At 35.4% G+C, this 24,619-nt stretch overlaps 2 protein-coding genes across 2 annotated transcripts; one reads left to right on the forward strand and one right to left on the reverse strand.

Annotated features, from left to right (window-relative positions):
• Positions 1-6,955: 6,955 nt before the first annotated feature.
• Positions 6,956-8,815, reverse strand: LOC105048815 (EG45-like domain containing protein). The gene is made up of 3 exons (XM_010928269.4): positions 8,650-8,815; positions 7,629-7,908; positions 6,956-7,151 (listed from the first exon to the last, which is right to left on the reverse strand). Exons 1-3 carry the CDS (start codon positions 8,753-8,755, stop codon positions 7,145-7,147), a joined length of 393 nt encoding a protein of 130 aa, XP_010926571.1. The 5' UTR covers positions 8,756-8,815; the 3' UTR covers positions 6,956-7,144.
• Positions 8,816-18,289: 9,474 nt separating this feature from the next.
• On the forward strand, positions 18,290-22,953 carry LOC105048813 (probable arabinose 5-phosphate isomerase). The gene is given in 4 exon segments (XM_073261267.1): positions 18,290-18,755; positions 18,758-19,041; positions 20,442-20,665; positions 22,480-22,953. Coding segments are annotated over 4 exon segments (1,047 nt in total). The 5' UTR covers positions 18,290-18,373; the 3' UTR covers positions 22,637-22,953.
• The last annotated feature ends 1,666 nt before the right edge of the window (positions 22,954-24,619 follow it).

Genomic DNA, 24,619 nt, shown 5'->3' on the forward strand with positions numbered 1-24,619 from the left:
CATATCAGGATGACTTAATATAGATTAACCATGATCGATGTTATCAATTTCGAATAAGGATCGAATTGGGATCCAATCTACAGCACGAATTTTGAAGCAATTTCAGATCATCATATTTTCATCTCCAGTTTATCCTAGGATCTGTGATGCAATCAGAGAGAGAGAATGACCCTAGAGAGACAAAATTTATAAAAAGAGATAAAAGATCTAGAGAGAAAATTTAGAGAGAGAAATTGGAGAGAGAAAGTAAAGAGAGGAGAGAGGAAAGAGAGAGAAAATTCTCTCTTTTTTTTCTCTTTTTCTATTTTTCTTTTTCTTCTTCTTCTCTTTTTTTTCTTTTTTATCTTTTTTCTTTTTCTTTTCTTCTTTTTTCTTTTCTTTTCTTTCTTCTTTCTTCTTTTCTTCTTTCTCTTCTCGACCAAACAAGGGACGGACCAAGTGGGGCTCGGTGGCTCAGTTCCGACGAGAGGCAGTGGTGTGGCTAGATGTGCAGCAACGGCGATCAACGGTGGTGGGGCAAGGAATGGCCGGCAGTAAGGTTCGGCCGGCGAATTTTTTTTTCAGAAAATAAAGAACCTGCTCCTTTTTTCTTTTGTTTTCTGATCATTGGCCGATCGCTGGCAGCCAAAACTTTCGAGAAAGAGGGATAAAAGTATGAGGGTCCTATCCTAGGGGTGAGACACCGCAACCGGCACCGTCGATGGTCGAAAAAGAGAGAAAGATGGCCCGACCGAACAAGGGTTCACCCTTTTTATGAATTTTTCGATGATTCCGACGGCCGGCGAGGGTGTGCAAAGCCATGAAAAGAAGAGAAAGAGGGAGAGGAAGAAGAAAAAGAGCTTTTCTCAAGCTTCAGCAGCATCGTCGGCTTCAATTTTTGATGAGCATAATTATGAGGAGGCCACAACTTTAACGGCTGAAATCGAGGAGAAGGTGAGGGAGGAAGCCCGATGGAGGTTCTTAGGGAGGGGGAGAGAACTATTTATAGAGAGCTCTAGGACCTTTGGTGGTCCTAGGTCTCCCGATCCAAACAGGCTCGTCGGAGAAAAAGACTCCCGATGGGAGTCTTCTTCTTGATTTTTCTCCCTTTTTTTTTGTTTTGGGCTTAATGGGCCTATTGGGTGGGCTTAAGGGGACCTTAAAACAGGATATTACATTCTACCCTTCTTAAAATAAAAGTTTCGTCCTCGAAACTAAGTTATGTTGTTTGAAATATCTAGGGCTCTTCTTGACATTATCTATAATAAAATAACTTACTGGCAAAAATTATCGGACTATGATCAGATTAGATTAAGATCTATAGTATCCTTTTATTATCAATAAATCCTTCCTTATTTACAACTAATGTATTCTATAATATCTTTTGATTTAAAAGATTAATATTTCTAATCAATTCAGACCACCATACTTTTGCTACGCATCCTGATCTCAACTTACCAAATTATCTAAGCTTTTAAAAAACTAAAAATATCTTTGTATGTTAAATCAATCAAAGATAGATCCAACTTTCATATTTCATATAAAATTTAGGGCAAAATTTTAAATTTCTTGTCGTTACTATCTCTTAGGCATAGCACATCAAAATTAAATCTTTATCCACCTTCTATGTTTGAACTTATTACATAAGCTTCACCACTCCTCAAGAATCTCATATGTCTAAAATTAATTTGAGTTAACCTTCGATTTACCTTACAATCATTTAGACAACTTTCAAATAACCTTTCTTTGCAAAAAAATTAACATCAAAATCAGTAAAGTTATCATGTCCTTTATCCATATAAGTTTAACATTCTAATGCCATCAAATATACCCAATATAACATATCAATACCTCCCACTTTATTTCAGGATCAACACTTCTCATACTCAGATCAACCCTACTAATTGAAATACAAGATATAACTTATCGATTCTATTATAGACATCATATGTCACTTATGCATAAATTTCATCATAATACGTATTGATTCGAAATCAAATTATTGAATCATTTCTTTTATATCTATCATATTCCTCATGATCTTAGCCTCAAGTTCAAATATCACTAAAGTCACAATCTCGAATAATGTAACCTTAAGCTCAAATACCACTTAAGTCATATTCTCTAGTGATCATAATCTAAACCTTATATCATTTTATCACATCCTTAATGATCATAATCTTAAGCTCTGATATTATCCATCATACTCCACTCTGTCACATCCTATTGATCATATATAAAGTTTTGATATCACTTCATAATCTCAGTGATCTTAAACCTAAGTTCTGATATTATTCTATCATATCCTAATCACTTATATCATAATCTCCAATAATCATAACCTAAGCTCTGATACCATAAAATATCATGCTTCAAATTTAGAACATAATACGGCCATGCTATCGAAGGATGGGGTCTACGATAACACGAAGCCAATTCTTCATAATCATCTAAAATCCATCAAATAAAAAGATTCAATTTCTTTATCCATCAAATAATTAAATCAATATTGGTTCAGAGTATCTAAATCCAAAAGTAAATATAAATTCATATCTCAAAATTCATAATTATTTACTATAAATTCGTGATCATCATATAACTAAACTTCATTTATAAAATTTTCAAGCTTGCATCGCAGATATCCAAAACCTGGATTTCCTTCATCAGTCCTAGCCCTATATCTCTGTATAAGAAAAAAAAATAAAAAGAATATGAGCTATACTAGCCCAGTAAGTAGAACTTGCACTTCCTTATCGGATCAAACATAAATTTTTTCATAATAATGTAATATTTAAAAAATAATAAATAATATAAAATAAAATATTTTATAGAGCATATAATAAAATAAATCATAAATCAATCGTATATGCATAAAATCATGTATATTTCATAATCATGTATATTTCATAATCATGAATCATAAATCATTCTTGTCATGTATTCATGTTAAGTTTCGAAACATTGCTCCCAGTTATTCATGCTAAGGTCACTATTATACCCGTGACAGGACCATATTTCTTAATCGACAGAGTTCTTATTTCGTATGCCAACTTTATATCCGTTGGTGGGGTCACATTTTATATAGATACTAGCTCCGGATATCGATCTTTCCGAAGGAATTCATTCATAGCTATCTAAGAGCCTTTGAAATCTTTATATCTTTTTCTTAAAACATACGTATACATAGATGGAAAAAATAATGAAATTCATACCTCATAATCATGTTATTTTCATAAAATATATTAATAGAATCAATGCTCATAATAAAATATACTTTTTCATATCACGTATGCTTATCCTTATTTTATGAAAAATATGATTTCATCAACAGTAATTCTTTACATGAAAATATGATTATTTAAAAATAAATAAAAAGCATAAGATCTACTTACCTCATTCATCTTAGATCTTCAGACTTCATTAAAAGAATCAGCTAATCCTATTTAAAATATCAAATCATCATCAATTTCTATTCTATGAATAGAATAAGATTAAATCATAAAAAAAGAGGACTGTTGACCGGATGTGTCAGACCATTCAGATACCAGGGCAATTCAGGTTCTCTGATCTGAGGGCTAGATTTAAGTGATTTGATCAAAAAATTATGAAGTACAGATTAGATCAAGATCAATCAATAGAGTTCATTAATAATGAATTTGAAAGATACTTGATATGGTCAAATGAGGTTAACATATAGCATGGATATTAAAACAACTTTGGATTATCTTGTTAGAATCAACATGAGTCCCTAAAAGATGAAGGCATGACTCGGTACAGGATTCATAGATCTTTTTAGAGAGAGAAAGTAGATCATGAGAGAGAAAATAGAGAGAGAAAATGGAGAGAGAATCTTCATATCCTTCAAAAATAGTAATCATGATTGAAATCATCAGAGGTCATATCAGGGTGACTTAATATGAATTAACCATGATCGATGTTATCAATTTTGAATAAAGATCGAACCGGGATCCAATTTATTGCACGAATTTTAGAGCAATCTCATATCATCATATTTTTATTTTCAGTTTATCCTAGGGTCTGTGATGCAATCAGAGAGAGAAAATGACCCTAGAGAGACAAAATCCATAAAAAGAGATAAAAAGTCTAGATAGAGAAAATAGAGAGAGAATTTAGAGTGAAAATTGGAGAGAGAAGGTAAAGAGAGGAGAGAGAAAAGAGAGAAGAAATTCTCTCTCTCTTTTTTCTTTTTTTTTCTATTTTTCTTTTTCTTCTTCTTCTTCTTTTCTTTTTCTTTTTTCCCTTTTTTTTTCTTTTCTTCTTTTTCTTTTATTTTCTTTCTTCCTTGTTCTTTTCTTCTTTCTCTTCTCGGCCGAACAGGGGACAGACCGAGTGGGGCTCGATGGCTCAGTTTCGACGAGAGAAATCGGCATGGTCGGATGTCCGGCAATGGTGATCGACGGTGGTGGGGCAAGGAATGGCCAGCGGCAAGGTTCGGCTGGCGAGTTTTTTTTTCGAAAAATAGGGGACCCGCCCCTTTTTCCTTTTGTTTTCCGATCATTGGCCGATCGTCGGTAGCCAAAACTTCCGGAGAAGATGGATAAAAGTATGAGGGCCCTATCCTAGGGGTGAGACTCCGCAATCGACGGTATTGGTGGCCGAAAAAGAGAGGAAGATGGCTCGGCCGAACAAGGGTTCACCCTTTTTATGAATTTTTCGGTGATTCCGACGGCCAGCGAGGGTGTGCGAAGCCATGGAAAGAAGGAGAAAAGGAAGAGAAAGAAGAAAAAGAGCTTACCTCAAGCTTCAGCAGCATCGTCGGCCCCAATGTCCGACGAGCATGATTATGGGGAGGCCACAGCTTTAACGGTCGAAATCAAAAAGAAGGCGAGGGAGGAAGGCCGGTGGAGGTTTTAGGGACGGAGGGGGGGGAATTATTTATAGAGAGCTTTAGGACCTTTGGTGGTCCTAGAACTCGTCGGAGAAGAAGGCTTCCATCGGAGTCTTCTTCCCGATTTTTTCCCTTTTTTTTTTTTTGTTTTGGGCTTAATGGCCCTATCGGGTGGGCTTAAGGGGGCCTTAAAACAAAAACAGGGTATTACACAAACAGATAGGTTTGATGATCCAGAAATTAAAAAAGGAAATGATAAGACTTTGTCCCTCAATTCCGTTTAGAAAGTCTCAGAAATGAACACGAAAAAACTGATGTTGAAGCATCGCAAAGATATGGACGTCTCGTTTATGTTTTCACGATTGTAAAAAGACACCTTAACCACCTTTTTTTCAACATTAATACACATACGCAACCACAATAAATTTCAAAATTTTTGTCATCATGCCGGAGACTCTGAACCATTCTTGTCAATTTTTGTCATCATTATCCAGGACCAAGAGGAGTTCAATTATATTTTGACGGGCGAATATCCTTCAAGATATTCCACGTAATGGATAGATGTGGATAGAATTTTTTTTTTTTTTGTATGTTTGAATGGAAGGGGGGAGAGAGAGAGAGAGAGAGAGAGAGAGAGAGTCGCCATAATGGATTGACCAGCGATTAATTTTTGAATTTTCTAGCGACCTTGAAAACAATGTGCGGGTGTACTAATCAACTCTGGTTAGAAATTAAAAACTTGTCTACATTTTACTGGTTAAACAATGATGAAATTGAACGATAAAGCTAAAACCACTGGGTGAATAATTTTGTCTTCCGTGTGCTTCTACATTTTGAAAGGGTGCCGTTATGGTGAAGGCTTGACGCTTTAGCTTGAACCCGTGTCTTTTTCCTAGCATTCCAGCCCCTTGTCCCAAAAATATTGCTATCAATAGAGTTTTTGGTTTCTCCTCATTTTATGAACTTTCGCGTCAGTGCCTCCCACGTAATTTTTGGATATATCTTTTGCATCCTGATATACTCTTATAGATGTATCTATACCAGACTTCTGTAATATATCCGATTTACCAAAAGAATTAAAGAAAAATGTAGAAGTTGGAAGCAAGATATTATTAACTTTTCTTAAAAATATGTTTTCACTTTTCGTCTTCTACAAGTTCTTTCTGGAGGATGATGTCGTTGAATGATTACCTTTTTGGTGGAAAGCAATTTCTTCCTCTAAAAATCATAAAAGCATATTTTTAAGCAACACGAAACACCAGCAAATGTTGAATTAGTGGGTACTTATATTCTATAATCCTAACGGATGTAAGGATATAGAGAGATGGTGATGCTTCTATTCTGGATAAAGGAAAGGTGAAGCTAGAAGCTAGGTCTGTTAGCTTTTATTAAAAATATCCTTTTACTTTTTTCTTATTGAAGTGTTTTTTTAGATGATGTTATCAAGCACTTATTTTTTGTCAAAAACATTTTCTTGTTGTAAAAGTCATAAAATCAACTTTTTTAAGCAATATAATAAGCACAATCAAATGTTGATTTGGTGGATACTTTAAATTTATTAATGGCTATAAGAGTAATGTGAGATGGTGATCGGTTTTGTCATGGAATTATTCTATTTCTAAACTTTGGTGGAGCTCCAATGGATGCATAAGTGATCTATACATATAGAATCTCTGCATTAGAGAAGGTGAAAGTTTTCTCATGATTGATAGCAAAGAATTTTTATTATGAAAAGAGTGCACTGAGGTTCAGTCCAAAACAAACTAGTTAGCCAAAGTTGCTGATTTGATCAAGTTGTGTTAAGGTAATTCAATGAATTTGCATTAAGCTTAATATCATAATTCACAGAAGAACCCAAATTATTGGTGTGGAGCTCTATCTCAATAAAACCAACTGGCCAGATTTCATTTGCGCTGAAATTTAGGTTAAACCAAGTCCAAACATTATGTGCCGTATGAATTTTCACATGTTCATCAAGCTGTATTACAAGTATATTCATTGTAATTATGTCAATGGCCATATTTGAAATAATGAAAAAAAGGAAGCTAACCACACCTTAAATAAAATTGCTTGTCCAAAATATCCTTCACAACCACGCAAAATGGTTTGAAACAGAGTGAACAACCCTTGTCTCTGAGATATGAGGATGACTTTATTTAGTTGATAAAACTACGCACTTTGTACGCACAAAATGCAGCATTACACATCCCTTATTGTAGTTACATGCCATCAAACCTAAATGATGTTTATTTCTACTATGATATGGAAATCTTGGAATCTTCACTGCTAGCAGCTCTCTCGGAGGCAGTTCAGTGTTCAGACCCTGAAAAACGTTGGAACATTTGAGAAAAAACAATATTAGATGTTTTACAATTAGCATGAAACGCCATAAAAAATATCAGATCCGAACATAACAAAATTGAAGAATGCTATAAACAGGATTGCTTTTTTACAATATATATATATATATATATTGCTTCTTGTCGGACCACATAATTTTCAGATGGAAATCCACCTGGTGAATTTAGGGTAGTATTCTTGCCAAGATCAGCTATTGTGATCTTTAGTTACTCGAACAAGCTGGCTCTCGAATTGAGCCCTAGCAGCTGCTGCTTCTCCCTTAGAGATTGCTCAAAGAAATGACATGCAGCTTGACCTGTGCTTGCTCCACTTCTAGTTGTATAAGCTTTAGCAAGTTCATGTGATTGGAGCCATGCAGTAGCTATTCATCAACAACTTTGATTCATTTGCAGCCCCAATTTTAGCGCACACAACTACAGCAGATGATTCATGGACTTACTGTGTGTAGTCGATATCGATCTTGCCGGCATTCAGATCAGCAATTGCAGCAAAGGCCTCCTGAGAGAGGTCGATGGTGGCCCGGCAGCCAGGTGGTGGGCAGTAATCGACAATTTTCACCACCACACTGGTGTCCTTGCAAGGATGGGGCACGCCTTCGTTCGTTGCACCGGTGCACCTCACGGAGTACATTCGCCCGCATGCTGCGCGGTTGTCCCAGATGGCGTCGCTCGCCGCTGCAATCATGGTGCCCTCGTCTTCGTAGCCGTAGCAAGAGGAGGCTGCCAGGAATATATCAAAGCCATTCAATAAAGGTTGCAAGCATTGCAGTTGCTTGGTCTTAAACAATTTTGAAAGCATAACTAGCATTTATATTTTTGGCTCCTATTCATATGTTGAAGGTTGTTAAGCCCCAACATTATTCCCAACTAAGGATAAACAGAGCTAAGATTGTTTGATAACACACATCAGATGAAGTCCTCTCTTTGATCGATTACACCCATAAAGAAAGCAAAGAGAAGACTTCATCTGAAAGTGATACAAAATTTGATTTTAAAAATATTGTTTTATTTAGCAAGGTGACCGGTAAAGCTAATGGTTGTTATTCCTATTATATGGTAGCCATTACATAATGGTTTTTTTTTTTTTTTTTTCTTTTTTGGGGGGGAAGGCATAATATCCTGTGATGGACTTCTTCCAAGACCCGCTACTATAATATCATATCGTAAACAGTAGACTCCAAATTCTACGCAAAATTCAGCTAAAAAGTTGCGCTGATCGCCAAAAAAAAGGAGAAAAAAAGCTTCATGTACTCCATATTAATGTACCTCTACTGGATTGGACCATATATATAATAAAGTACTGAATAAAACCTATCCCATGCATGTATGACATACAAAACCTGGTTTGATGCTCATTAGGTTTACACAATGGAGTAGATGAAATTAGTACTCGTAAAACAACATGAGATGTTCACGGCACAAAAAAAAAAAAAAAAAAAAAAGGCGTGATTGAAACTTAACGGACGTATTGGGTGTAATAGGTGGCCGTCCCAGGAGTAGCGGCCACGAGAGATTGGAGGCCAAGCAACACGGCCAGCAACAGAACAAAGCGTTTCTCCATTGCCATCTCCTTGAATCACCACCTCTAAATGCTATCTAGTGATAAGGAGTTTTCTGATGTCCCTGAACCTGAAGGGTTCTTGAGGTATTTATAGGGAAGAGAGTTGGGAAGACGTGCATGAATTGCCAGGTTAGGAGAAGAAAAATCAGCCGCCGAGCATATTTTCCGTTTTGTCTTGGTGCTAACTGGGGAAGTCTGATCGATAGAATTACCTCTAGAGCAAGGAAATAGTCCAGGGTTGCTTGCACCAAGATGCATGGTGCTCGATCAACATATCTATACATACATACTAGAATTATATATCTATTTGTATATCTATATATATTTTTTGTGATGGCTTGGTTCTAAATCCAATCTAGACTAGAGTGGCTGACTTCTAATAAAAAAATATTATCTAATTTTTCAGCTAACCTATCAAAAGCTGAAATGTTCCCAAAATGTACACCAATTGACATAGTAATTTCCAGGCTAGCCATTTTTTCATCAAGAAAAGATATTTTATCATGAGGGGGCCAAGTCAAACAGTGATTTCTAGGTTAAATATTATTATATCATATAGTAATCTTAAGAACAGTAATTTTTTCATGAAGAAACTAAAAACTATCTCATATGTTTATGAGGGATCGAACACAAGTAAGAGGATGATATCTTGGTTAAATTTTAATCTACCAGTAATTTCTATAATAACAATCGTTCCATTAACAAAGACTATCTTATAGTATTATGGGGGATCCAAGTCAAGTGAGAGGATGATATGTTGATTAAATTTCAATTTACACGGTAATTTCTGTAATGGCAATCTTTCTATTAAGAAAAGATTATCATATCATGATAAGAGGCTCATGTGCAGAAAAATAATACAAGTAGATTGGACAATGAAAGTGATGTGGGAAATCTCTTAGTTTAATATTGCTACTCCAGAGATAAGGATCCATATTTTAAGATAAGGAACCATTCCCTCCGGCTAGCTTGGTACAATAGCTCAAATCTTATCTACTCTAAATTCCAAGTTGCTGTCTAGGATAAGGATTTATATTTTAAGTAGGTTATGTTTAGTTTTGTATGGAACCATTCTCAAAGCCTCAAAATTTTGAATTAAATAAACCAACAAGCGATGACCTAAAGCCCAACCTCCGTGAGAATTGAAGGAAATGTTCCTAATATAAGAATGAACTATAGTTTTTCCCTAGAAAAATATTTTTTTTAACTCTCCATCAGTTGCCACAAATATAGAATTATTAGTATCACTGTTCTCTACCAATAAGCAAGTATTTTCAATGCGATCCAATCGTTCTTATCTCGACTTATCAGTGCCCACTTCGTTTGAAAGTTTCGAAATTTGCTCCGTGGTGATGGTGTCTTCGTCATTGTATTTTTTCCAAAGAAAAAATTTGCTCAAGATGAGAGAGGGGATTGGGTTACCTCGTGGTCTTTGACCAACCTTTAACACTAAAATCTTTTAGACCGTCCAAAGAGTTTTGCCAATATCTCCAAGAAAGAAACCGAGTAGGGGGCAAAAGAATGCAGCCGGCTTGATGGGACTTCCATATGGTCTTTGGACTTCAGCACTAAATCTTTCAGAGCGTTCAACGACGGCGCACCGCCGCCTCCGTTATCTCGTCTTAAAATCCAACCCTGCCGTAATTTACGCAAGCCATCGCCATTACTTGGGATGGAGTACATGGGTCCCACATGGCGAATGGTTTCAGTGAATAAAAGACCATGGATGGAAGGCGGGTTGGCCACCATTCCCTCTGCTGCTCTCTTGCATTCAATTCATATCTGAATCGAGAATTCCACATGAATTTTCCAAAAGATAAGGCTACTCTGACCTTTCAAACCTCATTAATTAAGCAGCGTCTAAAGTCTCCAACTTCCGGAAACCTCAAGAAAAAGGTGCCGAGGCACGATAGAATTATAGAAGGCAACTTATTTTCACATTAACGTGAGGTACGTGGCACCAGTGGCAAAAGTAGCGTCCACCAAAAAAAAAAAAACACGAGTAGAGTTCGAAGTCTTCAACTGCCAGCAACTTCCAGGAAGTAGTGCCGAGACACAATAGAGGGCAACTTATTTTCACATTAAATGTAAGGTAATAGCAGATTGCATCGCTAAAATAGTTTAAATTATCAATATTTTTTATTATGAAATAGTTTGATTCTGATGATCTAAGATCTTAGTATGCTATATTATGATGACTAAATAAAGTCCCTAAATATCCACAAATAATTTATTTGGTATTCAAGAAAAATCCAAGATACCCAAACTGCTTCTGATATATTCTATATATTAATTTATAAATTATTAATTCTATAAAAATATATTAATAATTATTATAAAATTAATATTTTATTCATACTTATAATATATTATTATCTTAATATTAATACTTATTTAGTTTAAAAAATAAGATAAATAAGAATAATATATTAAATAATTTTATAATATAAATATAAAGTATAATAATATAAATTATGATTTTAAATTTTAATTGAATAATAATATAATATAATATAATATATCATAAATATAATGCATGCAATAATATCAATATAGTATATTATATAATATTGATATCAGCTTATGGGTGCAATCCTAGGGCAACCTTGGATATCTAACAGCAAGGATAAGTTTCCCATTAGTAAGTTGGGCATTGATTGGAGGAGCAGATTTGATTTGGCATCACATCTATATGCAATATTATCATCATACAACTAAATATGGTAGGCTCGCCAGTTTCATCTATATCTGATCTTTAATATTGCAATAATCACTCTGTACCAAACCCTTGCAAAAAGTGAGGTTGAAAAACCAATCTATGGTAATTCCTAAGAAAACCATGGTATGACTTGGTGCCTCACATTCAACTTGCAAACATATTATTATCGATTATTTAAATTGAGCTTGTAATTTATTTTTTAAAATAAAATATGTTAATAATATATTAAAAAATGAGAATAAAATGATAAAAACATAGATTATATTATTAATTTTATCATCAAAATTCAAATATCAATAATTTATGAATTTATTTTAGCATTGCACACCAACTCAAGTACTTAAATGGGTAAAGTATGGTTTCTGAATAAGGAAACTCACATTCTACTGCCAAAATAAAAAAAACCAAGCAAACTCACAAGTCATCTTCACTTTAGGAAACTTTTAGTTTATTAATATTTTGATAGTTACTAAATACTTTGCATAAATAGTGACATTTTGTTTATATAACTTAATGTTTGTCAATTTTACAAATATTCAAGTGAAAACATTGCTCAAGGAGTATGACGACCTGATTATATATTTTCAGAACATGAGCACTTACAGGGGAAAATTGAGGCAAAAATAGTATTAAATTATAATATATCTAAATTATAGAAAGCAATATTATAAGATAATTATATTTTTATTTGTTTGCAGTCTTTTAAACTTCTTATATTATCTAACTTTAAAAATATCATAATTAAATATTATTTCAAGTTTTTTCTAATTTGTTTATTGTTATAAACCTTTTACTATGATACTTTTATCTACTTATTTTCAATATGATTTTAAATTTTTTATCTATTTATTCTCATAAAAATTAGGGGTGAGATAATAGTAAAGAGTATTATTGTAATATGATCTTACTGATAACATAAACATTTCTTATTAAAATGTGTTGCTGGAGTAGCTCAGTTGACCCAAAAATGATTTTGAATTAGGTCAAACTGTTCATTTTTCCACCAAACAATAACTAGTCTACCAAATTTATACATATAGTAGTGACAATGGATGCATCCAGATTGTTACATTCATCCTCACTAAGGAAACAAATCTTTCATGTAACCGGTAAACTCCATTGTCCTTTCTTGCGCCTCTTATTTTTTTGGTAAATATGGTCACTCCCAGGAAATGAAACAGACACAACCGATAGGCCTACAAAGTCCATCCAAGCAGACCCAAAACCCAAGAAATAGATTCAAATAAATTTTGGCATGATATAATGTAAACCAAAATCTCCTTCGCAATGTTTTTTTTTTTTTTTTTTGGGACAAGCACTTGACACAATCAAGCCCTTCCTCTAACGCTTGTGCAGATTAATCAACTGCTTTATTAGTCAGGATCCATAATCCTTCTGTAGCAAAATGGTCACCTTCAGGAAGCCCTTTTGGTTAATCTCATGCCGACGACCCATTTCGCTCATCCTAGCCGACTTGATGTTTATTAAAAAAAGCAGGCCTACACACACGTTCTAGGCTGATCCAACTTAGCTTCACCTTTTGTCAATTCAATCTGAGAGTGTCTTTGGGTTATCGTATGGATTTGAGTTGGGTCAGTTGTGTCCTAAGTCATGCTAGGTCAGTTTTAATTTGGCACTTTTAGAAGTTGGTTTAGGTATACGTTAGCCCCTAATCTAACCCAAGTCGCCTAAGTAGTACTCTTATTATGGGCAAGGTGGTGTGTGGACATAATCATGTGACCCATCCAAATTTCTCTGACGCAAATGTGGGACTTTGGATACATCCATGATATGATTATAAATCATATATAACCATGGTTGTCTCAAGTGATCCCTATCATAAAACCATTAGGATGTTTTTTTTTTTTTGGTAGAAGCTCTAAGGCTAACAGATAAAGAAACAGAGTTTACAAGGATAGAAAGTGATACATAGAGGAACTAAGCAACAAAAAGCAAACTTCAGAAGCAGCAAAATGTAAGAGTATCAGCCATCTAAATAGATAACAACTAGTAGTGTCTGGGATAAGAGATCTGCAAAGCATCGGTCATCAAAATACGGGCAAAATCAGGACATAATCTATCACCTTGCTGGAGAAAGAAATCATTCATGAGAGCAAATGTAGCTAACCAATCCGTAGCTTGATTACCTTCTTGAAGGATATGCGAGGCAGCAAAGGAAGGAAAACAGCTTCTCCAAAGAGTGATATCCTGGAAAATAGGAGAATGAGATAATCTGGAAGGAGATTTATGCTCAATCCAGCTCAACACTGTTGCAGAATCATCCTACAGGTGATTAACTGGTTAATTGCAATGATGGAGAGCATAGTAAAGCCTTAACCATGCCCCCAAAAGTTCAACAAAGGTATCGGCACAGTAGGGCAGCTTCTTCCTACTTGTAATGATTAAAGTTCCCTGGTAGACTCTAATAATAAAACCAGCAGCAGCTTGACCATTTTTAATTGCCCCATCAAAGTTCACCAACAGGACTCCAAAGGAGGGGGGTAGCTAGGAAATACATCAGGTGGATGAAAAAGTTGAAGGTTGCTAATATGGCAATAAATGCCTACCCTAGGCCTTTGGCTGAGCACCAAAAGCTGGTGACCGAATAGAAGAAGGGGGATAAAACATGTGTGATAGAAAATTTAAACAGTATTTGAGCAAAGTAGAAGGGGTCAGAAGCTGCTGCTGAAACACTCTCATATTTCTAGCATACCACATAAGCCAGTCCAAATAAGCAATAGCAACCTGAGCCTTATCCTCTACCAGAGAGTTTGCTAGGTAATTCAACAATTCCGACAAAGTATTAGGCTTAAAGGCAGTGAATGAGTCAGCTAACAGTGGCCAACATTGATCGACAAAGCTACAACAGATAATAACATGTTGATTGTCTTCTTGTACAAAGGAGCATAAATCAAACCATTAGGATGTTTAAATCATGATCTAGGAATAGGGAGAACATGCCCAAACAACATTGAATCTCCCAATGCATATCTAGAAGTGTGGTGCAGACATAGCATTGTTCGACATATATAATTGTAAGTGTTTCTCTTTTTCCCCTAAAATATATATATAACAATTAATTAACCAAGCTGCTGATTGAGCAAAATGGCCATTCTCAAAAACAATAATATTTGGCTAATACGCTGGTTGATCCTTAAAACTAAGGATAGCACTTTGATTTTTATTTTATTTTTCACTTATATGAGAATATGTCTATATGTATAGACATGTATTTAGTTATGTATTTATTATTAACTAGAAAGATCTTAGATATTTATATAGAATTAAGAAACCTAAATAATATCTTTTGATTTATTATTTTAGATAAGATTTCGATTATTACAAATGGTATCAGAGCCGGTCTAGTCCATAACTTATGTGAACCATGGAATATTGTAGTATGGATTCATTGGAACTAACCATGAGTCAATCGTGTTGTTTATAAATAGATTGACTTGTATGAATTCGGACCCTTAGCATAATGAGGACGCAAAGACTTAAATAGGAAGAGTATACAAGGATCCATGCAGACGTATATTTAGTAGGATTGGCAAAATATGATCCGATCCGTCAATCTGACCTGTGTTTGATCCGTCATAAACAGATTTGGGTTTAGGCTAAATGGGTTTGGATCATAAATGGATCGATCCATTTAATCCGTTTAATAATTAGGTCGGATTTGGATTTTAAATATCTGACCCATTTAATCTGTTTAATATTCAGATCGAGTTGAGTTAGATAACCTATTTAACCTGTTTAACTTATTTCTGACCCATTTAATCCGATTTATTTAACCTATTTAAGATCCATTTAATCTGTTTAAAACCTGTTTGACCTATTTCTGATTCATTTAATTCGACCTATTTAACTTGTTTAATCCGTTTAATTTAATTGGATCTATTTAACAAACAGATTAAACGGGTCGGGTCGGGTCACCTATTTAATAAACAGGTGAGGTTCAGATTTAAATTTTTAATCCATTCAATAAATAAGTCGGATTTGGATTGATGATTTTTTGACCCGATCCGTATTGACCCGATCCAACTCGATTACCACCCCTAGTATTTAGTCTCATGTTAATTATTTAATAGAAAGATCATAGGTACTGATACAGGGTCAAAAAATCTAAATAATACATTTCTGCTAATCTCTTTAGATAAGATCCTAGATCATTACAAATGGTATCAGAGTTGATCCAGTCTACAGGCTGTATAGACTAGAAGATACTGCAATATGGATTTATTAGGGCTGACCAGTGACCACAAGTCAATCGTAGTGCTTATAAATGTATGCATGAAGTTGAATCATTAGCATAGTTGGGATATCAAGACTTAAATAGATGGAGTATGTGAGGACCCATGCAATTGCGTATTTAGCCTCATATCAGTTATTCGCTAGAAAAATCTTGTATAGGCCAAGAAATCCAAATAACACATAAGACTAGCCTTTTTAGATGAGGTTTTAGTTTTTATATAGGGATCCATGTAGGCATATATTTAATTTTACATTAGTTATTCATCAGAAAGATCTTAAGTACTTATATGAGGCCAAATAATCTAAATAACACATTTTAGCTAGTTTTTTTGGGATGAGCTCTTAGGTCATTACGAATGATATCAGAACCGATCCAATCTATAGCTTATGTGAACTAAGAGATATTGCAATATGAGTTTATTAAAGAGAGCCAAATTTGGATCATTAGTCTGATGGAGATGCCAAAAATTAAAGAGAGGATTATATGAGGATCTATAGGGTGTGTATTTTATTTTACATCGGTTATTTACTGAAAAGATCTTGGATATTTATATAGGACTAAAAAATTCAAATAACACTTTCTGACTAGTCTTTTTGAATGAAATCCTAATTGTTACAACTTGTGAGAAAAATTTTATATGTATATGGAGCATGGTTGATGGATCAAGAAAATGAAATAGCCGTCACCCAACAAAAGTAGTCATATGGGCCACTTAAAATTAGGCAAGCCAATCCAACTTTACATTAAAAATTGCCGATATCAAAGCTCGGATCCATTTTACTCGACAAATAAATGATTATCCATTACCAAATGGGATATACATTGGTGCACAAAACTACAAGGCTTTTGTTAGTTGAGCTACGGATAATTTTTTTTATCAAAAAAAGGGGAAATAAGTTAGCTTCCATGAACAACCACAAAAGAAGTTAGCTCTCCTTTCTTTTTTTCTTTTTTTTTGTAAGAAAAAAATTAGCTTTTTGTGATCAAATAAGCATCTTATCTCACCGAAGTATAAATACAACTAGAAGAGTCCAAGTATATGGTTTACATGCCTAAGACTACATGCTTAAATAAGATTGTTTGGCTGGCCATGTGCACCTCCCATGGGCTATTGATCAAGCCAACCCAACACTAATCCATGAATGCATAAACTTTAGCACATGCATCAGCATGCACTTTTCTATTTATAACCAAGATATTTAACAGTTGCTTGAATGGAAGAAAGGGACTCACCTGCACTAATAGAAATATTTATAATTTTTAATAAAAATTATTAAAAAATTAGTATTTATTAATTGTCTTCCCAATCAAGTCAAATGAGTCGAGTATTGACTCAAACTTGAGTTTTAAATTGTGGGTTTGATCTATAACCTATTTAATCATTTTTTTTTGGTAGCCTTATTTTGCTACTTTTTATTGAATTAGCAATAGTCTAATAATTGCAACTTGATATTGCTGGATGTTAGTAGGCTACTTTAAGCCCATAAAATAATTAATTTGCTAGCTACTTTCTTGGCTTGTATACATGTTTACATTTCTTTGTTCTTGGCTTCTATACATTATTGGATTATTGTAATTGCAATGACCTACATATGAGTTTCAGAGTTAGGGCACATGCAGGTTCTCTCTGGTGATTTTATTTTTTCCTATTAATCTTTTGACATAATTTTATTTTTTTTCTTATCTATATTTCTGTCATCAGTCTACTAACTTTTTGAGCAATTCAAGGCCCATCTAGAAATTAGATGTATCATGATACACAATAAAGGAATTTGGACTTATTGTATGTTTCGAGAAACTTGCCATCAACTGCTATTATAACTATAACTAAGTGCTGAAGGTTATAATACACATTTACTTTTCATTCTCTTTCTTTTCCAAGTGAAAAGGTGGAAAAGATCACCATCTATTCATTAGAATGAAAAGGGCATAAAAAGAAGACTAGAAGAAAACCAGAAAAAAAATAAAAGATAGATAAAAAATGAAAGAAAAAGAATGAAGACAGTCCAAACACTTCATTCTCTTGTGCAAGCCTCAAATAAACTCAATTTTATTAAAGTAATTTAGAATTATTTTTATATATTTTGAGATAAATATATTTTTTTAATATTGTCTAATAGAGATTGGAAAAAAAAGTTAGAGTACAATCCAATTAGAAATCAAGGAGCAAATGTTTTAAATATAATTTTGCATCTAGACACAGCAAACATGTATTTTTCTAATGGTATAAGCTTAACTTTATCAAAAAAAAAAAAAACAAATATTAAAATCAAAATTATCATTATTTGGCAAAAATATTTAGCCAAAATGGACATGAGTTCGCAACACTCTAATCATGTTTTGGAAGACATTTTTCCCCCCTTTTTGATAAGTGAAAGAAAAGTATATGCTTGCCTTCTCTACCAGAGCGAATGACCACCGACACTCCGTAGCTGTACCGACCCGCCAGATATCACTTTCAGATTCGCGCGACGTGAAATCCAACGGTATTAACCGTCCGATCAATCCGCGTGAAAGGTTCTAGGCGCAAGGCCCCGCCATGCCCTTCCTCCCTCGGTCTCCAGCTGTTAAAAAATCCGCGACCCCCGTCCCATTCCCCCAACTCCTCCTTTCCCTCCGCGTCGAAGGGAAAACAAGGGGAAGCGAAGAAATGGGCTCGCTTCCCTCCCCCCCGCCTCCGGCCGCCGGCGGCGCCACCGCGGCCCCCGAGGAGGCCAGCCGGCCGGTCATCGACCCCGGCGAGCTTGGCCGCCTTTTCGTGACCCAGCGCCGCCACCTCGACCACTTCTTCGACCACCTGGACCTCTCCCAGGCTGCGGCCTTCGCCCAAGCCCTCCTCGACGCCCCCGGCGCCGTCTTCTTCTCCGGTGTCGGCAAGTCCGGCATAGTCGCCCACAAGCTCTCCCAGACCCTCGCCTCCCTCGGCTTCGCCCGCTCCGCCTTCCTCGCCCCCGTCGACGCCCTCCATGGCGACATCGGCGCCCTCTTCGCCGGCGACCTTCTTGTCCTCCTCTCCAAGTCCGGCTCCTCCGAGGACTCCTAGGCCTCGTCCCCTGCGCCCGCGCGAAAGGGGCGTGCCTCATCGCCGTTACCTCCGTCGAGGGCAACCCCCTCGCCGCCCTCTGCGACATGAACGTCCATCTCCCTCTCCAGCGGGAGCTTTGCCCCTTCAACCTCGCGCCCGTCACCTCCACCACCATCCAGATGGTCTTCGGCGACACCGTCGTTGCCGCCCTCATGGTTGCCAAGAAGCTCACCCGGGAGCAGTACGCCTCCAACCACCCCGCCGGCAAGATTGGGAAAAGCCTCATCTTTAAGGTTACTTATTCGATCCGATCTCGAGATCTCGGTCCCCCTTTGGTTCTTTCGTGACAAATGTGGCATTTGTCGTATAAATTTTGGTGGATTCGACCCATTTGGGCGAAAAAAGGTTTGATTTTGACGGAAGATCATCAATTCGACATGGTGGGTTTTATCTTTTTTTGTTAAAAAATAAAGATACATTAGTGTAATTTGATTCCGAGATGTAGATTGCGTTGCTTTTTTTTTTCCCTGTTTTAATTAAATATTTAAGATTACAATGTGGGATACTCCTGGAGATTGTCTCGTAAATTTTGTATCGTTAGGTTATTTTGCTTATATCTTGGTATAAATTTGCTAGTTAATATTTCTTATTAAATCTACAGAATGAGGAATTTGCGAAGCTTTTACTGCTAGGCCATTGTCTTGATTATTTTTGATAGATTATCTGATTTATTGTTAGGTATGGATTTGTTTTCTTGTAGATTATGTTTTTCCTAACAGGACGTAGTGATGCCTTTCTTTGTTTCTTCTTTTCTGTTGCCATTCTTTGGTGCAAAAATGCACATTTGGAATGGGGAATATATGTGAATCTGAAAAATGCATTGTCAGAATCTAATATATATATATATATATATATATATTATAAAGCAGAAACTGAGAGAAAGTTTCTTAGCATTTGAGATTGTCCACATTAGCAATTTTTTTTATGCCATGTGTCCTCCTACCTAACAATCCTTCAAACATTAAATTCAATCCTTGGATTAATAAAAAACTACATTAAATCCTATTTATATGAATTAAATTATGTTATTAATGTATGGTATTATTGCATTCTTACAATTAAAGTCTATTTATATAGATAGTTGAGAATATGAAATGACGCTCCGAATTTGAATGAAATTATTTTATTATTTATATATAATTTTTTTTCAACATGATTAGACCTAGAACCCGTGCGCAACGGGCTCCAAACTAGTAACCAGTCTAAAACAATGCATTAATGAATCTAGATTTGTTCTCATATGGCATATAGTTTTTAGTGACATATAAGCAATGAACTAGCATCGTTGTTTACTAATTAATTACCAATTTTTCATATATAAAGGAAAATTCTGCTAGGGGATTTAGGTCCGTCTAATTTCGTTTGTTTCTGCTTTATGATTATAGTTTTATCCTTGTTGTGCTTTAAATAAATGTCATAATTGGAAATATATACCAGTATACTTGCAGTCAGTATGGACTTGCTTTGAAAATGCATGGTGTGATGGTAATTACCATTCTCAGTGATACATCATGTAGCAACAATAACAAACTCTCATTATAGACGTTCAAAGTTTTTCTGTTCTCTAGAGTTACTCTTTCTAGAGCTTTATGATACAATAATCCAATACAATGATTTAATTATTCCTTTGCAGGTAAAAGACGTCATGAAGAAGCAGGAGGAGCTACCTGTCTGCAAGGAGGGAGACATGATAATGGAACAGCTTACAGAGCTGACGAGTAAAGGATGTGGATGTCTGCTTGTTGTTGATGATAAATACCATCTGATTGGAACCTTTACAGATGGTGACCTGCGACGCACACTCAAGGCCAATGGTGCAGCCATCTTCGATCTCACGGTTGGTCAGATGTGCAACAGGTAGGCAATTTTTTTTTCAATGAATGAAAAGTAGGAAAATCTCCAAATTTTCCCTTACAAGCTATAGGAGTCTAGATCCTTTTGTTGTTACTTCTGCCAGCTTGTCTTTTTGTAGCCTACCTGTTTTCGGCAGGCTTGTAATTCTTTTTGCTTTTCTGTACGTTTTAGCAGTAATGTTATCTTCTTTTCCATAAAATGGAGGGTGGAAGCATGCTGCTTCTAGTTTCATTGGTCATAAGCAAGATGGCTGCATTATAAGAAACTAACAACTCAAACCTTTACAGGAATATCTGAAAAGAAAATCGAGACAAGCTGCGACATGAGTCCAGTGTATACTTAACACTCCTAATTGCAGAACATGAATACTGTCAAGAGGTTACAAAAACTATATTCTCTGCCAATAGTTCAGCTCTAAACAGCCAAATGATCTTTTCTGTCTTTTCCACAAATGTCGATCAAGTGCATTTCCCAGACCACGATAAAGCTAAAAATGAATATCTTAATCCAAATAGTTAGAATTTTCTTGGTAGCTCTAAGGTGAACTCTCAGGTTGTATCTCCATCCTTAGAAGTTAGAAGCCTTACCTTTGTGCTCACTGTTACATGTTCATAGTATGAGTTCAAGTCTCGAATGTGGAAAAAGAATAACTGAAACTAATGAGCATCATTCAATTATTGTAGGGTGGACTTGTTGAATTCTTATTTGCTATTTGAAAAGGTACAATCTATGTCATTTCCAAAGTTTTCTCATAGTTCTCATTGGTGATGTCGTAGTTCTTAGTTGTCTCACATATCTAAGCCACTCACTATACAAGGATCCATTATTTTGATCACGTGTACTCAGCCAACTGACTACTTTGTCCATGACATTATTATTCTCAACAACTCTTAGCCTCCACTAAATGCATGGAAATGAAATTGAATCTACTAGGGAGTTCGAAGGAACACAAAAGTTGAAGATAGAAGCAAATATAGAGGCAATATGGTTTGAATATTAATAAATTACAGAGGCAATATGATATGAATATTAATAAATCACTGAGATGCATCTAGCTTGCTAATTAAAAAAAAAAAAAAAAAGAGGGAGGACAGAATTTAAAGGTGCATGTTTCATTAGCGTAAAATTGATATATGTAATGCCCAATGTTTTTCAATTTGAAAGGAAATGGAGAAGTGCATTTTGAACATAAAATGTCTTATTGTTTTTAAAATCAACAACAAATAATTTATTTTAAGATTATGCAACTGAATAAGCCCACATACGGGTGTCTGACCTTTGGCATGATGTTTGAGAATGTTCTACCAACACAATAGAATCCAAGTATAAACTGATGTCATCCTTGAGACTCATGAAATTTATCAATGAATGTGTGAATTTGTTTGATTCTACAGGCATTATGCCAACTTAAAAAAATATATATCAATTGTGAATTGTATGGCAGGGCATTGCTAATTGTAAGGTTGTTTGACTTTCTGGAAACATGAAATTCTTATATTTCTTAGCTGGAAATGATTTATGATTTGGATTAATTCTTTTGCTAGTGGGGAAGTAATTTAGTGTTCTCCTGCATTGTGAAAATAGTGTTGCTCTTGGAACATCATGCCAACTTCCGAATCAAGTGCTCCTCTGTTTTTCCAAATGTTATCAGAATAATATGTGAAAGAGGAAGTAAATAGGATTATTAGCTGCTTGGGAACGATGTTTTCTTTAGGTTCAATTGTAATAATTTTGGCTGAAGTAATAATCCACAGCTGGGTCTTAACAAATTGGTTGCACCTTTTTTTCCTGATATATATTTATTTATTGTCCACCAGAAACCCAAGAACAATCAGCCCGCATGCAATGGCAGTGGAAGCAATGCAGAAAATGGAGTCACCCCCATCTGCTGTACAATTCTTGCCTGTCGTTGATGATCAGAATATTGTGATCGGGATTGTCACCTTGCATGGACTGGTTTCAGCAGGCCTGTGAACTTTATTCAGTTTATTTTCATGGATTCTTTGTAATGCAATTCCAGATATCTGAATCATTCTAGGATCTGGATACCTATGCATTTCTGTCGGTTCAAGTCTTTAAGCCCCAATATGGTGAGCCATGCATATGACAGTCCTGCCTTTTTCTTTCTTTTTTCTTTTTTTTTTTCCCCCCTTTTTTCGGATTCGTTTTTTACCTGAGGTTTCTGGGGCAATTTTTTTTCCCCTTGGGATCAAATGTCCTGTGGATCTGCTGCATTATTTGTAGTAAAGGTTGTTAGTTACTCTTTATAGATAACTTAAATTAGTAATGTACTTGTTTTCACTTATGGAAACTTTCTATATTCAATGAGAGGAATAAAAATATTCCTACAGGTATGTTGTGTTTCACTGAACATACTACAACATAAAGATCCTTATTAACTTTGATTGCATTTCCAGGCAGGATAAATAACTTTTACCTCTAGTAACTACATGAAGCTAAGCATGCTGTGAGTTCATCAATCAAGGCAGTCATCAATGTAAACAGGAAAGGACTAGAAACTGGAATTCTGTAATCCTGGAAGATGGAGATGGTGGGCGCCGAACGTAGCGTTTCTCAAATCATGTTTGCCCGCTTCCCCCCACCTTGCTGCTATATTTGTTTCCTTAAAGCCAATGGCTTGGGCTCCACTGTGCCATGCTGTCATACCCTCTCCTTGTTAGATTCCAAGAAACTAAGATGCGATTGTACCTGCCAATTGCAATCCTGTTTAGGTTACTATTTTACATGTCAAGGTTTTCAAATTAAGAATGATTTTGTGGCCATAGTTTGAAATGTAGTTGTGGCACCACAACATGGAACTTACCACAAAGGTCATACAATGCAAGTGCAATTAGGGAAGGCAATCAGATTGGATCGGGTCAAAATTTGTTAATCGGAATCCAATCTGATTGTTAATCGGAATCCAATCTGATTATCAAATGGGTCAAAAATTTAGAGTTTAATTCTTCTCAACCAAATATACCCTAAAACTATATTTAGATGGGCGTGCACTAAAGTAAGCATGTAGAATGGCGTACCCATTTCTTTAATGAAGTTTGGTGGAGCTTATCTTCTGGATTTTGTCAGTAAAAAAGAAACTGGTCCCCGTCTACCGGAAAAGCTTTTATATCAGGAACATTGCTATAAAAGAAAAACAGAAATAGATATCTTGTGTATAATGAACTTTTAAGTTAGTTAAAAATGAACAAAGTCGTCACTTGTATTGGATTATTAACAATTTCGCCAATGAATTCAGTGAAATCAAGCTACCCAATATAGCTAATAATTAAAGGAGCACAAGATGAATAACCTTTTCGCATTCAATTATTTCTATTACCAATGAACCAAGCCAATGCTAAGGCTGAAAATTTTTTCGAGAGAAGTCATGGTAAACTGATGGGAAATTTTTGTGAAGGATAAAAACTGCTATAAATATCTCTACAACGGAGATGCTATTGGAGATTAGAAGCTAAAACGGGATTAGCTAAATTTCTAATTTGATGGCATAAGAGTGGCTAAACTTTGGCTTGAGACGGATGGAAGTTGACTAGAAGAACACGAGTTGAGGGATGGATGAGGATGTCAAGTGGTTTGGGAGAATATACTGACTAGCCCAATAAAATGCCTTTAAAGATATAATTGTTAACCAAATAAGATAGAGAAAGGAAGTTATTTATTCCCTCATCGGTGAGGCTCATTTTGTCCCAATCGCTAGAATTGACGATCTAATCGTCTTTGCCGTAGATAAGAAGACCCTTTGTGTTTTGGATCTAAGATAAGGGATTATAACATCAAAATCTCTTATTCAGATGCATTTTCATTTTATATTCCTTTTTTTTTAGAAATCTATTCCCCCCCCCCCCCCCCCTCCCCCTCCCGCAAGCAAACACTACCCTAGCTTCTACATCATAGCCTTACCCATTTTTTTAGATGTTCAAAGGGATAGCAATCCATGGA

Source organism: Elaeis guineensis, chromosome 7, assembly GCF_000442705.2.
Source record: "Elaeis guineensis isolate ETL-2024a chromosome 7, EG11, whole genome shotgun sequence".
NCBI lineage: Eukaryota > Viridiplantae > Streptophyta > Magnoliopsida > Arecales > Arecaceae > Elaeis > Elaeis guineensis.